The 18,136-nt window shown below is 36.1% G+C and overlaps 1 protein-coding gene across 1 annotated transcript; it reads left to right on the top strand.

Moving 5' to 3' along the window:
* Positions 1 to 11,519: 11,519 nt before the first annotated feature.
* Positions 11,520 to 15,773, top strand: LOC145057548 (protein ECERIFERUM 2-like). The gene is made up of 2 exons (XM_079005415.1): positions 11,520 to 12,010; positions 14,585 to 15,773. Exons 1-2 carry the CDS (start codon positions 11,564 to 11,566, stop codon positions 15,563 to 15,565), a joined length of 1,428 nt encoding a protein of 475 aa, XP_078861541.1. The 5' UTR covers positions 11,520 to 11,563; the 3' UTR covers positions 15,566 to 15,773.
* Positions 15,774 to 18,136: the final 2,363 nt, after the last annotated feature.

Raw genomic sequence — 18,136 nt, 5'->3', positions numbered from 1 at the left:
TATTTTCTGGTCGAGTCGAGAATCGGTGAGTCAAGGGATGACTCGGTGAGTTGTGTGCGAGTCGACTCAGAGTTGTTGAACTCGACGAGTCTCGGGGTGACTCGGCGAGTTAGGTCACGGATTGAGGGAAGTTCTTAGTATGGGGACTCGGCGAGTCATTGGGTTGACTCGGCAAGTAGAGTCGGTCAGGGGTTGACTTTGACATTGTCTTTGACCAAGGGTTAACCAGTGGGTTCCAGGGGTATTTTGGTAATTGTTGATTATTGTTTTGAGTTTAGTGCATTGGTGGTTGTCCAGTGGTGGAGATCGTATCAGTGATAGGAGTAGCTTGGGTTATCTGTTCAGTCGGCAGTTTCAAGGTGAGTTATCCTCACTATATCAACAGGGTCTAAGGCACCAAGGCCGGCCCTTATCGGATTGAGATCCGGGTAGTTGTTATTATGTTGTTGCTATGTTATGTTTGCATCCTTAGAGCTAGGATGGTATATAGAGACCTGATTGAGATCGGTACCCTGAGAGATAGGGAGATGCTATGCTAGTGACCTGTTAGGTCGGTATCCTGGTTAGGATGATGATATGCTATGTGATCTGTTTGATCTGCTTGTTGACTGTGAGTTGCTATATGATTGTATGTATATGTGCACATGGTTGTTTGGACTGGAGTTGGGTTGAGGCGGGTCCTGCTGCGTGCTGTAGGCCAAGATACCCAGGGCGGACCAGTTGTCCCGAAGGCCCAGCGAGCGGTCCGGATAGGCTGTAGGCCCCGAAAGGGCGGACCAGACGTGCCGAAGGCTCGGAGAGTGGACCGGATAGACTGAAGGCCCGGTGCGGGCGGACCAGTCATACTATAGACTCAGAGAGTGGACCAGGTGGATTGAAGGCCCGGGAGCGGGCGGACCAATCACACTGCAGACTCGATGTATGTGGATAGACTCGGAGGGTGGACCAGGTGGACTGTAGGCCGGTGCGGCGGACCAGTCACACAGTAGACCCGAAGTGCCTGACTGTTCTATGATCGGATATGTTATGGCATGTTATGCGTGTATGGTATTTATGGTTGGTATTTTGGGGATATCTCACTATGCTTTCGGGCTTACAGTTGTGGTTTCATGTTTTTCAGGTTCTTCAGGAGACTGTGGCAAGGCGAAGGCGTGATCATACCGCTCCTCATGATTTTGTAGCATTGTGATTCTGGGAACACGTTAAATGTTTTGTATTGAAAACCTTTTTTTAAAGATTTAGTGGAATCGAGATGTTTTTAAAAAAGTTAAAATTGGTTGTATTTTTCGGTCGTTACACACAAAACACATAATACTCAAATAATACATTTCTATTATTTCAAAATAGGTTACAAAGGTTAACCCAGACTATTATATCAACATTAATGACAAGCCCAGAAACACAGGCGTTACATGACTCCAATTGGGTCCTCCTTCACCGTGAAAGTTGATGTCTTACAGGTTGTGAAGTCCTTATACTTGCATTCGTTCCTCTTGTCTTCTTCATCATGGTTGTTTCTCCTAATCACCAGGGGTTCCACCTGACTGACAGTGCGGTTGTTATTCCCTTCTTTAAGCTCTCCGTTACTTCGCTCTGGTTGTTCAACAGGCATTGAAGGCTCACTTCTGTTATCCAGCAACAGTTGTCTCATTTCTTCCCTCTGTTCCGCCATCATAGCCCGAATCATGGCTTAAACTCCAGCCATTGTGACTGGCTCAGGTGCAACTTCGACTATTGGCACCTGGTCAATCACTTCGGGACGAGGCCGCTGATTCCTGTTTTCATTTGCGTTTCCAGCTCCACTTCGAGTCTTTGCCATTTTGATCTATACATCAAATTAGGTGAATTTTGATCTTTATTCACGATAGACGTTTAATTTCCCCTTATCACTCCGAAACGTTACATGCTAGTTCTAATATCATACTCGTACGCTTAGAATCCTAAACAGATAAGGTTTCCGGATCCGGTCGGCAACAGACCATAGATCCGAACAAATATTAGCATACAAGGCAAACATAAAGCATTTAACACATAAAAGCATTTTAGGCACCTTTCCTAAAATAAACTAGTGCTCGTGTCTAAAATATGGAAGACACTCATCTCACGATCATCGCTTAGCATTCTAAGCTTAAGTCTAGAAATCCTACAAATCCCTAGTTCGCTTAAAACTAATGCTCTGATACCAACTGTGACATCCCCACTTTTACGGCGAGAAAAGACCGATTTTGTTTATGCTTTTTAATAGAAATCAGAGTAACATCTTAAGAAAAGCACTGCGGAATTTGCTCCCAAAACAAAATATGATATAAACTTTATCAAAGCATTTCTTAAAGAAACGTATTTCCATTTCATTACAAAAACTCGGGATGTCAATCATCAATACAGAACATAAGCATAAACTATAAGTAATAAACATCTTAGGCCACAAAACACTATCTGACATCAAATCCGTAATCTTTCGTCAAATCATCCAACTATGCTTCTGCCACTACCTGTAATACAAGAAACTGAGTGGGTCAAGCTAGGGAGTCTGGTGAGCATATAAGGTTTTCAACCCACAATAATAAGTTCATTATTTATTTTCATCAAATCACTAACCCGATTACCCGTTCCCGTTATCCTCACTTTACGTCCCTAAAGCATCTATTGTAAGGGACCTATCCTAAGGAATTTCATCGGGATGGGAACTACTGCTAAGGGGATTCCTCAGCCATATGTGTCCGTAAGGCAACCATAGGGGGATGGAGTACATCTTCAAAACACCTAAAGGTTGCGAGCCTGCTAGAGTTCCACTGGACTGCCTAGAAAAGTCTGTGGTCGTCATCTATACTCCGTTAGACGACTGGATCATCTTAAACATCGTATACATCGAGGCCTCTCATATTTTTAACACACACCATCTATTTCATCTACCCATTGTTCTACCTAACGTATTTGTAGATATAAAATGTATACACAATCCAGATCTAAAAAAAACAATGTTTACATCTTTCATCCAGCATAACTTTCAAAGCATTAAATATTTATATAGTCTAGATCTGAAAAATAATGTTTACATCTTTCATCCAATATAAAATTAAAAGCATAAAATACATATACGGTCTAGATCTGAAGAAAAAGTTCAGATCTGCATGGAAGAAGTTCAGATCTTTCATCCAACATAGATCTCAAAGTATACAGATTAGATCTGAAGAAAAAGTTTAGATCTGTGATGAGAAAGTGTAGATCTGAAGGAAAAAGTTTCAGATCTGAAAGAAAGATGTTTAGATCTTTCATCCAACATAGATCTCAAAGTATATAGTTTAGATATGAAGAAAAAGTTTAGATCTAAGATGAGAAAGTGTAGATCTGAAGGAAAAAGTTTCAGATCTGATTGAAAGAAGTTCAGATCTTTCATCCAACATAGATCTCAAAGTATACAGTTTAGATATGAAGAAAAAGTTTAGATCAGAGATGAGAAAGTGTAGATCTAAAGGAAAAAGTTTCAGATCTGAAAGAAAGATGTATAGATCTTCTCATCCAGTAAACATCTTAGGTAAACCGATAACATATATGTACACATAGCACATAATTTATATAAAATACTTCATATCTATGTGTAAGATGAAAGTGACTATACACTCACCTGATACGGAGTGATTCAGACAACACCTCGCTTCTAAAATAATCTTCTTTGACGAAACTGGGAAGTTTGCTTGAAAACCAGGCTTCGTGCGGGCAGAGTTTCAAACCGAAAAACATTTTTTCTCGGAGACTCTAGGAGCCTCGGGGCTTCCTTCGGGTGCTAGGGGGTTTACCTAGGCTTAGGAGGGTTTAGAAACCTTAGAAAGAGAGAAAGTATTTAGAGAAAGAATGAAGAAATGAGTGAGAAATCCAGAACATTTCGCATGGTATTTATAGGGTTGGTCTTCGGACCTACGTTGGGGGTAGCCTTCGGTTACATTGGGCGTAACCTCGGATAAAACTGCCAACTCGCACCAGCTGGCTCGCAATATCGGACAGATAAGAACCGAGGTATGCTGGGTGTACCTGGCCTCGGATATGGGGTGTAGCGAAGGGTGACGCATCCTTCATCGGATGCGAGGTTGATCATCAACGAACGGTTCTGGTGCTGCCACGTCACCAAATTCGCATCAGACTTCGCATTTTGCCTTCCCGACTTCTAAAACTCATAACTTTCGTATACGAGCTCCGTTTTCGATGTTCTTTATATCCACGCATAGGTGGGAACGTACTCTATAATTTTCGTTTAGACTTCGTTGGCTAATTTTGACTTTATTTTAAAAGTTATATTATTAACAGGTTGGGACAGGATTGGTCAGTTAAAATCTCATAACTTCTTTATCCGATGTCCGTTTTCGTCTTTCTTTTTATCGTTACACTACTATTAATGAGATCTTCGATTCTCGTTTTAGATTGTGTCGGCTAAAAACCGCTCGATCTAATATTCGAACTTCGGGTTGTACACCGCTAAGTCGAAACTTCGAAAAATCATAACTTCGTCATACGAAGTCAGATTTGGGCGTTCTCTTTATGGATGCTCTCGGTTTAACATATTCTACGGCTTTCTTTTTGTTCGCTAAGGTTAAAACTTGTTCTATCGTAAATTCACTATTTACGCTTCCCGGTGTTGCGTCGGTTCCGTCGCGAAACTTCGATGGGTCATAACTTCTTCGTTATAACTCGGATTTCGGCGTTCTTTATATCCCCGGAATCCTTGTTTCGACCACTACAACTTTAGGTAAAGATATCGAGTTTATCTCATACGTTATATTTGATGCTTATTTTTATTCTTTATTTATTACACATTTATAAATAAGTAATAAGCATATAAATACACATAATTCACATAGTAATCAAATAATTCCTTTTTATTACTTTACAAACAGTTACAACAGTTGACCTAGACTATTACATCGTCTGAAAATGCTTAGCCCCAAAACCCGGACGTTACATAGGCCAATATTGGATCATTCGGTGATTGTTTTCATAGATGATATCTTGGTCTATTACAAGACCAAGGAGCAACATGAGGAGCATTTTCATGAGCTTATAGGATTTCTTCGGGCGGATAGGTTATACGCCAAGTTCTCCAAGTGTGAGTTTTGGTTTCGCGGGGTCCAATTTCTTGGGCACCTCGTCAACCAGAACAGTATTTTGGTAGAACCGTCCAAGATTGTGGTGGGAAGTTCTGAAGTCTCCATCTAAGATTTGAGTTTCCTCGGGTTAGCGGGTTACTATTGGAGGGTCATTAGAAAGGTTGTAAAACTCGCTACTCGGAACCTATTCGACTGAGTAGCGAGTAGGGAGTACTCGGGAGTACTCAGGGGTACTCCGGGAGTACTCGGATTTGGTATTCATGTAGAAATATTTTTAGGCGACTTATATATATCAAAATAATAAGTTTAGTGAGATATATAACGAAATTAGCAACATGTGAATACATAGAAATTGAAAAATACACAATGGTCACACTTCGTGAATAATTACTGAAAATTTAAGATATATATGTGTTAATAATCACATATATATATATATATATATATATATATATATATGTGTGTGTGTGTGTGTGTGTGTGTGTTAAATAATAAACCATTAAGTATATTATACATATTAATCACCAAGTTGGCCGAGCTTTAAAACACTGCTCGCTTCAGTAAGGGGCCGATCGAGGAGTACTCGGATTCTGCAACTCGCCTCGGTAAGGGGCCGAGTAGGGAGTACTTGGCCGAGTAATCGACCAACTCGTCAATTTTACAACACTGGTCATTATATATTTCTCCAATATAGTAGTTCCTTTCACTAGACTGACTAGGAAGGATGCCACTTTCCGTTGGGGTCCTGAGTAGCAGGCCACATTTGAGACTCTTCGGCAGAAGCTCTGTGAGGTGTCGGTGCTTACCCTTCCGGAGGGAGTTGAGGATTTTGTGGTGTATTGTGACGCATCGATCATGGTTTAGGGTGTAGTACTGAATCATAGGGGGCACGTGATCGCTTACACTTCAATGCAGTTGAAGCCTCATGAGGTGAATTATCATACACATGATCTGGAGTTGGGGCAGTGGTTTTCTCCCTCAAGATTTGGCGTCATTACTTGTATAGGGTCCAGTGTACTATTTATACGAGCCAGAAGAGTTTGAGATACCTAATGGATCATACTAACCTGAATATGAGGCAGAAGAGATGGCTTGATGTAGTGAAGGACTGTGATTGTGAGATCCTGTACCACCCCGGCAAGGCCAACATGGTGGCCGATGCATTGAGTTGCAGGGCAATTAGTATTCAAATTCGGAAGGTATGCATGAGGATGATAGTAGTAACTCCAGTATTAGATATGATCATGGTTGGCAAGGTAGAAAATCGGAAGAGCGGGCGGGTGATTGGTCACATGTCAGCTTTTGATTACAATGGTTAGGGTTGTGGAATCTTCATAGTAAGATTTGGGCGCCTTACTCGGGTGGGACCCGATAGATTTTGATGAACGAGGCACACAAATCAAGGTTTTCCATCCACCCAGCCACAACGAAGATGTATCATGATTTGATACATTGTTATTGGTGGCCATATATGAAGAGAGATATAGCTTAGTTCGTGGAGCATTGTTTGACTTGTCGGAAGGTCAAGGCCGAACATCAATACACACACACCAAATTACAACCCTTAGATATCCCATTGTGGAAATTGGAGTAGATCACCATGGATTTCATCACAAAGTTACCGAAGGCAGAAAAGGGTTATGATGCCATATGCATGATTGTTGACCAGTTGATGCATAGTGTTCACTTTCCGGCCATTCTTGAGAGCTCTTTTGCGGAGAAGTTGGCAAATATTTAAGTATGACAGGTGGTTGCTCGCCATGGTGTGACCTCCTCGATTTTGTCAGACCGAGATGTTCGCTTCACTTCTAGATTTTAGAAGAGGTTCCACGAGGAATTAGGTGCCTAGGTACACCTTAGTACCACCTACCATCCGCAAACAGACAGACGGAGAGAGCAGACCATCCAGACGTTCGAGGAGATACAGAGAGCATGTATCCTATACTTTGGTGGGAGTTGGGACTACTACCTCCAGTTGGCTGAGTTTTCGTGTAACAACAGATATCACGCCAACATTGGTATGCGAACCTTTGAGCTCCTCTATGGGAGAAAGTGCAGGACCCTGATTTGTTGGGGAGAAGTTACTTAGAGGGTCACGAGGAGCACAGAGACAATGCTCAAGATGACAGAGCTCACTCAACAGGTTAGACAGAGATTGTAGACAACCTAAAGTCGCTAGAAGAATTACGCCGGCTGATGCCGATCTGATTTGGAGTTTCAGGTCGGGGATATAGTGCTTCTGAAGCTGGTGCGTTGGAAAGGCGTCATTCGATTCAGGAAGCGGGGCAAGTTGGGTCCCAGGTTTATTGGTCCTTTTCGAGTGGCAACCAGGGTGGCAATGTAGCATACCGATTGGAGTGACAGGAGGAGCTCAACTAGATTCATAACACCTTCCATGTATCCCAGTTATGGAATTGTGTGGCTGACAAGACTTGTTAACACGTTGTCGCACACATATTAAGCAAATAAAATTTATCACTGTTGGTTGCACTAAAAATATAGCACATGGAAGCAGGGTCGAATCCTTAGGGACACAACCTAATGGTCAATGCCTTTTTGCATCAGGTACATTCAAGTCAAAACAGAAATATAAAAAGGGGATTTAAATTAAACTAAAAACTAAAAAATGCAGTGATATTAAATTAAACAAAAATAAATAATAAAAACGATTTCAGCTCTATTGCAACTTTCCTAATCATGCAATTAGTTCAGATCTGGTTATTCAGAATGCATTCTAACTAAGCTGGTACCGAGAAAAACTAACAAGATCTAGTATAATCTCTTTTACCTAAACTAGTTAATCAAAACAAGCTCTTTGAATTAACCCTAACTCTTTACTGTTCAATTAAATAAGCTCTTAATTAAATAAGAAAATTTGCATTGAGTTCTGTGTAAAATTCCCATCAATACCTAATACTTCTCACAAGCTCAGAAGCATAAAGATATTATTTTTACAGTTTATATCAGAGTTAAATCCCAAAAAGGAACCATTCTGACACTTGTTACATTTTACTAGCTGACAAGAACAATTACAGAATCTATTAACTGATTAACTAGAATGATAAAACCCTAGCTAGGTGATCAGACTAACAAGAATTTAAAACCAAACATTTATTAAGCTCAAAACTGAAAATTCTAGATCGAAACACAAGACGAAAATCAAATCTGAAAATTTATCACATGAAAAGTTCTAGTCTATGCAAAACTGAAAACTAAAGTTTAGAGACACATGGCGAAAAGCGAAATCAAACTAGATAAAAGAAACATTTACTGATAAATCTTGTAAACTAAATGTGTGAGATGATTTGCAACCTTCAGATCTTCAAAAGTCTCTAAAGGAAATCAGAAATCACCTTTTGAAGTGGTTTTCTTCGTCTGGAATCGCCCAACTAGGGTTACTATAAGGTTATGTAGGTCTATTTATATGTCCAACAGTAAAAACAGCGTGCATGCGATCACATGTATCAAAGTTGTGATCACATGTTTTGAAGAAAACGTGTCCCAAGCTTTTTAATGAAGTAGGATGTTATTTTGAGACATTTTGGCAAAGTTGCGATCGCATAAAGGGTAGTTGCGATTGCATGTTTTCATTTTTTTCTCCCAGATGAACTTTTGGGATGAAAAAACCTCGAAGACAAGTTACGACCATACATGCGATCACATGGAGCCAATTTGCGATTGCATGGATAAGACATGTGATCGCATGTCTTCAATTTTGTGCCTTTTTTATTGTCATTCTTCCTTCCAAGCTATACTTGATCATTCCTCAACATCCCTTCCTTAGTTTTGACACCAATTGAGCACCAAATACGCATTCAACTGCTCCCTAAGCACTGCTCCACTCGAACTATCTGAAATTGACATAAAAACATGAGTAGTACATGAGTTCTAATAGAATACATGAGCTGATCATTATTTAAATAAACGACATGCAAATGTACAAAATATGATGCTAAAGGATAATGAAAACTACCCTAAAAGATGCATAAAATGGCATATAACAAATCTCCCCAAGCTTAAACCTTACTTGCCCTCACGTAAGAAAACGATAAAACATTATTAACAAATTGTAACATCCCCCTCTGGCATATATAACAATATTGTCCGTTTTGGGCTACTGGTGCGAAAACTTCCCAGGGGGAAGGTAGGTAGGTTAGATGCACCTGATCCCACATCGGTTGGGAATGAGAACTAAGCATTCCTTAAAAAAAGGTGTGGATACCTTCTCTTACACATCGTGTTTTAAAGCCGTGAGGGCAGCAGGTCCCAAAGGAACTCTGTAGTTAAGCGTGCTCGGGAGAGAGCAATCCAGAGATGGGTGACCCCTCAGAAGTTATCGTTTCGGGAGACCAAAGTGGACAATATTGTGATACGTACTAGAGGGGGATGTTATAGTACTTGTGGGTCGAAGGAACCAATGTCGGCCTATGGATCATGTATCCTGGTATATTGGATTGATTTTGTGCTGGTTATGCGATACATTAGTAGATCTGTATGATTACCTGTGTTTACTGAGTATGTGCTAGATTGGTATATCAGCCTGATTATCTATACTTGTTGGTTATTGATTGTTGTTGTATATGTCGACATGTTATCGTTTGTTGGGTTGAGGCTGTCCTGCTTTGTGCTAAATGCCAAGATACCCGATGCGGTCTGGATAGGCTGAAGGCCCGAGAGGCGGACTAATTAGGCCAAAGACCCGTAGAGCGGTCCAGATAGGTTGTAGGCTCTGCAAGGTGGTCCAGTCAGGCTGAAAGGCTCATATTTGCATATTGTTATCTGTTGGTTGTGTGTGGTACTTTGAAGAAACTTACTAAACTTTGACTTACAGTTTAAGTTTTATGTTTCAGGTACTTCAGATGATCGAGGAAAATCAAAGACATGATCGTACACATCCTTTGATGACATATTTTGGAGATGTTATGATACATTAATTTTGGAACATTTATACTTGATCTTGGGTTCTTATGACTTGGATTTTATTGAATACAATGATTTTTCTTTAATTAAAAATGAAAAAAAAAATATATTGTGATTTTTGGTATGTTACAACTTTGTCAACATATCAGTTAAGTTCTCCTTGGTATATATCTTTTGAATGGAAAAACTTTCTTCTTCTAAAATATCAATGATGAAATTTAGCTTACATCATTATGTTTTGTCTTGTCACGATAAACCAAATTCTTTGCAAGACAAAAAACACTTTGGCTATCATTAAACAAGATAAGTTTCTCCACCTTTTACTTGAGACTTTGAACGAGACTATGTAACAATATGTATTCTTTCTTAGTCATTGAAATGTACTCTAGCTCTAGTTGTACACAAGGCTATGGTAGGTTGTAACATTGACTTCCAAGTTATAAAACATTCAAATAAAGTAAAATATAGCATGTAAGTGACATTCTTTTCACCGAATCACCACCATGGTCTAAGTATGCATAGACAACCAATGTGTTATTTCATGTATTAGCACCATAAACCAAACAAATGTTAGTCGCTCTCTTCAAGTATCGCACACGATCCACTTGACGTCTTACTATTGGGTTTTTTCTAGATTATTTAAATGTACGAGCCAAATCATGTTTAGTACAAACCATAACATAAATCAAACTTCCAACAAAATGAATATAGAACTTTATTCATGTACTCTCTTTCCTCATCCGTAGTTGGTATAGTGCTTCGATTAATTGTAAGGGTGCTATCAAATGCGTTTCAATATGTTTGGAACGATGACATGACTTTTTCGATTTAACTTTGTTAAGTGTAGTCTTTGATTGTTTGATGAATCGAGTAGGTATATAGATTGGCTATGGACTTCCCTGTGGAGGAGGCATGCCTAAGAATGGTTTGTGTAATGACAAGTGTATTCATCCTCAAAAGAGGACCCTACTTACATTTTTATCCATAAGGTATTTATATTTTACCACAAACACAGCCAACTATATTTTATTTGTTATATTTTATTTGTTTTGGTAAAAGAAATTATAATGTTAATATTATAGGTAGAGAACTATTAATACCTTGTGACAGTATATAAGTAATAAAAATATGTTACTGTTACAAATAATAAAATACAAACATTAATACCAACACTAGTACGAAGAAATGTTATCATTTTCTTTAATTTGTCGGTTAAAGTTGTTAATTGACAAGAACATAGAATAATAACTTTTGAAGCAATCTGATCTAGAAAAAATAAAGATAGACCCTACCGAATTAAAACTTGAATGAAATAAAGCTTTCCAGAGTTGTTGGTTAGTCTTAAAAAACGTCGAGCTCCCATTTATGATAAATTTCTTGGTTATAGTGCCATGTGGTTGTGAAGAAACATCAATTTAATGAATCCAACTAACAACTTTAACCTAACTTCCCTTCTATTATTTTTCCAAATTTAACTCCATATTTATCATCATCATCATATAAATATTAACAAAAAACCATTCATCTTCTTCCAAGTTGCAACCATGTCGACGACTCGAACCACCCATGTCAACGTCCACTCACGACTCACGGTTGTGTCCAGCATCCCGACTGAACCAATGGGTTCGACCTGTGGTCTGACCCCAATCGACCACACCATGGGCTCACACACGGTTCATATTATCTTCTACTATCGAACCAGCCCGTTTTCCAAAAGAGGCCGGTTCGCTTTGGATTTGGATAATGTTCGGGTTTCACTTTCGGATCTTTTATCCAAGTATCCACGGATGACGGGTCGGTTGTTTCGTGATGGTGAAGGTAACTGGGAGGTTAAGTATAACGACGCCGGCGTTAGGATGTTTAAGGCGGATGTGGGAACCACTGTTGATGAATGGTTGAGATTTGCTGATGAGTCTGATGAGAGGAATCTAACGGCGTGGGAGGAAATGCCAGATGGCAATCCTACTTCATGGTCGCCGTTTCAGATTCAGGTAATTTTTAAGTTACATCCTTTGAATTTGGTGTTATTCACATTCTGTACCCAATTTATGTGCTTCTAAACAGTTAAGTATGAACTACTGAATTCAGTATGTTTGCTGTGAATATGATTGGATCGGATTTTGACAGTTTTAAATTAGTTTATTAAATATGGAAACCTTAACACTTTTGATAGCAATTGGGGATCTTACCGGACAAGGCCAAACATACATAGGATAGATGCCGTTTGTTTCATGTTTTCTGTTTTTATTGAATTTATCAACTACATTAGTATTATATAACCACACAAATTATTGTTTTTATATTATTTAAAATATTGTATCCTTTTATTTAGAATTATATCATCATCTATGAAAATGATGGTATAGTGGTGGGTAGTTATATTCTACGATATAATTTATTTATATTCGAAATACACATGTTTTTAATATTGGGGTGGTCTGTTATTATATATATATATATATATATATATATATATATATATATATATATATATATATATATATATATATATATAATATTAATTTTTAACAATACTTATTATTCTTTAGAAAAGTAATAAAGCACATTATAAATCTATAAAATTTAGCTAAATTATCAAACATAAAGTCAGTAAGTTATATGATGATTGGTTAAAAATATAAACAGTACGATGATTTAAACAGAAGAAAGAGTATTTGAGACTTAATTCAAAATTCAAGCCAAAGCTTTTTACGTAAAAATATGGTTGATAAAAAGGCAAATGGCAAAAGATTTTAAATTTGTGGATTGACTTTTTTTTTTTAGTTTTATTGAAGTTAGAGGTTTGCATTTTTTTTTTCTTCAATTTTTACCTTTTTATTTCTGATTCGTTAAAGATCTTATATTTGATAGAAATATTCGATTTTATCTTTTTTCTTCTAGTTTATTAATGTTTTTTAAGTTTGACAAAAATATTTGATTTTACTCGATAATCTTTAACAAAATATAGAATTAAAAAAAATTGTAAAACTCTACCTTTAATAAAACATAAATACATATATTTTAATCAAACTTTAGAGTTTTTATTGCATTTATCTTAGAATATTAAATCGAACGGAACCAATCGATTTTATCGAGGTGTTCTGCATCTTTTATGTCCATATCACAAATATTGAGATAAATACAATGTTTTAAAAACCGATTTTTTAGTTGAACCGGTACGGTGACCGGTTCCCGGTTCAACCGGTTTAACCCGTTCGATCGCCGGGTGAACCGGTTTTTATATTTTTCATGTTTTTTTTTCTATTTTCCTACACATACATACATATAGAAATTAGGAATATGATGTTTACAAGTTCAAACATTAAAAATACACATAAAAATAAGTTGTAGATGAATCCAAATACATTAAAATAACACATACCCATAAGTTTTACTATTTTACATCAATCCATATACGTCAAAAAGAAAATAAAATATAATACCGAAACGAAATATAGTTTTTGATGAATACAAAAACATCAAAAGAATTTATAACTTTTACCATATGTTTTTATTTAGAGAAAACTAAATAGATTTGAAAAAAATCACCAATGTTTATTATGTAAATGGTTCTTTTTCATGTGTTTTTATTCGGTTTAACCGGTTTATTTTGACCGGTTCAATCGGTTTTTTCTAACAACCGGCCGGTTCAATCCGGTTCAAAAAATAATGTTAAATCGGTGATAATTAAACAGCTCCCTCTCTCGGTTTTCGGTCCAACCGGCCGATTCAAACCGGTTTTTAAAACATTGGATAAATATGGTTTTCAATGTTTTACTGTTTACATCTATAAAAGGAAAACGAATAGTACTATAATATATGCAGTATTTTGTTTTTGGTTTTTATATTCTAGATATCACTTTGTATAGATTATAGAACGCTTTAATTAAAATATACTTTAATTGTTTGATTGAATATCACGAATATTTTTAATTTGCTTTAAATAAATTTTAAATATATGATTAGTTTTTTTTTTTTGTGTGTGTGTGTTTTTTTTGTGTGTGTGTATTTTAATTGATGACCTATCGATCCAAATACAATTTACTAAAAAAATAATTTAAAATACATTTATTTGAATCACTAATATATTACAATCCTCTTGAATTATATATATCGTAAATAATGGTTGCATGTTCTATTAGTATAACTTACAACATTGTTTTAGAGTTGGTATATTATTTTACATATGATTGTCAAAATGTTATACTATTAATATTATAATATTAATATGACTTAACTAGATTTTTTTTACTTTTGTTTGTTGTTTGTTTTGATATTTAGGGGGTGTTTGGTTTAACTTTTCAAAACACAAAAGTTCTTTTTGGAAAAGTTACAAAAAGTCAGGATTTCCTGACTTTTCCAAAAAGTCTCTTTTCCTTACATAAAAACACCAAAAGCAGCTTTTAAAATTAGTTTGCCAAACATCTTTTGCTTTTTTTTCTTTTCCTAAAAGGACTTTTGGATGCAAAAAGCTAAAACAAACACCCCCTTAATTTTATAAAATATTTGAAATTTATAAATTATAAAAATCTAACATATTAGTACATATTTCTTAAAATATTTAGGTGAATGAGTTTTTAGAAGGGGGTCTGGCAATTGGACTAAGCTTCAGCCACTTGTTAGCAGACGCAACCAGTGGGACCCTCTTTTATAAATCATGGACCGACGCCGACCGCGGCGAATCCACCGGCTACGACCCTCCGATCCTCTCGCTACCTCAACTCGACAACCGCCCGCCGCCCACTACCACCGATACCACTTCCATCACCACCGATTACTTGCAAAAAAATACAAAACTAGCACCAATTTCATCTGAAAAAATGGCCACATACGTCTTCAAATTCTCCAACTCAACGATGAAGCAATGTCTTTCCAAAATCTCCGATAGATCCCCCGACGCCACCCCATTTGATTACCTAACCGCATTGTTTTGGTCTCGAATCATCGAACTTAAAACCCAGATTGCGGTTTCGCCTACACAATCCATTTCCATTTGCATCGATGCTCGGAAACTTCTTGATGTACCAGCACCTATGAAGTTCTTCGGAAACGCCGTGAGTTTCTCAAAATTGTCTCTTCGAAACGAGCTGCTAATGGGCGATGATGATGGGCTACCGGAAGCTGTGGAAGCCGTACACCGCCATGTGAAAGGGATCAAAAAAGAGGATATTTTCTCAATGATCGATTGGATGGAGAATTGTAGGAAGGGATCGAATGGTGGGTATCCGCCGGCGATTCAAATGTATGGCCCTGAACTAACTTTTGTAAGCTTGGAGCACTTGATGATCCCGAAAGAGGAATCGACAGATGAATTGGAAGCGCTTGATTATGAGGCTAAGTTCAGGAACAACGAGAAACCTGTGCATGTGAGCTACCATGTGAGGAAAGCGGAGGGCCAAGGGTTGATCATTGTTGCCCCTTCGCCAGAGGGAGGAGCGGCGAGAACGGTTACAGTGACGTTGCCGGTGGAGGAGATTGGGAAGCTTTGTGAAGATCCGGTGATAAGAGAGATGGAGACTACTATGATTGTAAGTGGGAGGAGATAGTTTTTTTTTTGTAGAGAAATTGAATATCTTACAATAAGTTTTGTTTAAATTTTCTGTTAAAAGGATAGTGTTTTATGAACGATGCTAGTTTCGTGATTTGTACTTTTCCAATAAGATGTGCTCTGTTTTGTTAGTAATTTTGGATGTGTACTTGTAATATAGAGAAAAAACAATATGATATGCTTGAAATTATGATCGTGTTTTTATATTTTTAAGTGTCCATATTTTGTCAAATTCTTGACATTAGAAAGCGAAGATTTATAACATATTTGAAACTTTTATAACTTTTTGAAACATAAAAGAGCACTATTTGCAAACTTGCAAGAAACTTAACTACTCAAATTTCTTTGTTATCAAAATGTAACGATTATATAAAATAAAAACCTAAGCAAGAAACTTAACTACTCAAATTTCTTTGTTATCAAAATGTAACGATTATATAAAATAAAAACCTAAGTTTTTAGGTTTTGTTGTTTTTGTCCAAAGTTGTATTATATATATATATATATATATATATATATATATATATATATATATATATATATATATATATATATATATATATATATATATATATATGGGCAGAGCTTGAACAATTAACTTAGGGGGGCCAAAAGTATAATTTTTTTTTCTGCAGATAAACCCAAAATATGTAGAAGAAGAATTACAAACTTCAAATCAATGTTTTTAGTAATTTCGCTTATCTATTTATATCACAAATGAATGATGAGACCAATCAATATGAAGCCAATAGTATGTTTCATATTGCAACACATGAACACCATAACAGATCAAAAATTATCATATCTCACCAGTTGTACACTTAGTGATTTGAACTGCAGATCATCATCAGGTAGCAACTGTCCATTATAGAAGTTCATAGTAACAGCTAAAACAGTTAGATTGTGGTAGTATTGGAGAACTTTAAGAGCCGTTGAGAGGCCATTGAGGCTACAATTGGAAAGTGAAAGGTAAGAAAGAGAAGGGAAATTCTTGAGAGTTTGTGGGACTTAGCCTTTGAATTTGGGATTCCTGGCAATATTTAAAGCTTTTATCTTTTGGCAAGATGCAAGAGTATCATGTATTATCAGATATATCTAATACTTGAAGTGCAGGCAGGTTTATGTTAAGTGATAAAACCTTATTTAAATTAGAAAATGAATCGGAGTTACTGTCCGTTAATATGTGATTCAGGAGTTCTAATCTAACAATCCTACTAGAAGAGGAATTCTAATTGATACTGACCTAGTTGCAGCAACCGGAAAATGAAAAAGTTGATGAATTTGAAGGCCACCAACCATTAATTGGCAATTCCAATCCCTTCATGAAACCCCTTAATCCTCTTAGGTCATCATAATTACATGTCAGATTTTGTAAATGCAAGTTCTGGGTTTGGTGTTTCAATTTGAAGTAAGTAATTTAGTATAATACGTAAATTCAGACATTCATTATGAAGAACTGAATATAAAACTCAATTAAACTTAATCAGGGGGCTGATGGAATAGGGATGGTGGTCCAATTGAGAAAGAGAGAAGAGAGAAATGGAAAGAACACTGAACATACCTGGCCGATTCCAACGTAGAGGTGAGAGGTGGAGCTATCAGCGGTGATTGCAGATTGTCGATTGGAAGGTGTCAAGGTGGACAAGTGCTCCAGCGAAGAGCGTTAAAGCGAATGAGCGAGGGTTAGAGGGTCGACGACTTTGGTTTAGAGTTTGGACTATCGAGAGCAAGGGAGGCAGGCCAAAGTTTTTATTTTTGGGCCACAAATTTGTATAAAATTTATTAGGCTAGACTACTTCTAAGAAAAAAAATCAGGGGGGGGGGGGGCACTGCCCCTCCTGGCCCTAATGATGATCCGCCTCTGTACTATATATATATATATATATATATATATATATATATATATATATATATATATATATATATATATATATATATATATATATATATATGTTTTTATCCTTGAATTCGGTTTTAACCTTTTATTGGTGATTATAGGTTTTCCGTGTTACCATTATATTAATCTCGTAAAAAATAAAAATAAAAACAAAAACTCTTAAGTTTATAGTTTTTTTTACCCTAAGTATTTTTTTTTTCATAATAGATGTATTCAAGCAGAAAAATCATATTTATATATGAAAAAAAATGTTTAATTAAATATTATATTTAGTATTTACATTCTTTTTAAATGTTATTTCTAAAAAACGTTTAATTAAACTCTAAAAATGTTTTTAAAATTATAAATATGTATTTTATAGATATAGTTTTTAGAAATATAAATACATATTTTTATATTTTTAGAAATATTATTATGTATGTATACTTCTAATAATATATTTATACAATATATATATATATATATATATATATATATATATATATATATATATATATATATATATATATATAGACACGTAAAATAAATATTTGTATTTCTAAAATAAATATTAATATTTCTAAAACATGTATTTGTACTTCTAAAAAATGTTTCTCTCTCTCTCTCTCTCTCTATATATATATATATATATATATATATATATATATATATATATATATATATAAACACGTA

Source organism: Lactuca serriola, chromosome 6, assembly GCF_051521515.1.
Source record: "Lactuca serriola cultivar US96UC23 chromosome 6, Lser_US96UC23_V15, whole genome shotgun sequence".
In the NCBI taxonomy this organism is placed as follows: Eukaryota; Viridiplantae; Streptophyta; class Magnoliopsida; order Asterales; family Asteraceae; genus Lactuca; species Lactuca serriola.
Note: the sequence above shows the minus strand (reverse complement) of the source record. Positions and strands in the feature narration are given on the sequence as shown.

Excerpts from the sequence above, each read along its gene's own strand:
- LOC145057548 (XM_079005415.1), top strand. The coding sequence starts at position 11,564 with ATGTCGACGACTCGAACCACCCATGTCAACGTCCACTCACGACTCACG. Across the intron at positions 12,011-14,584 it reads GGTCGCCGTTTCAGATTCAG|GTGAATGAGTTTTTAGAAGG; the intron begins GTAATTTTTAAG and ends TAAAATATTTAG.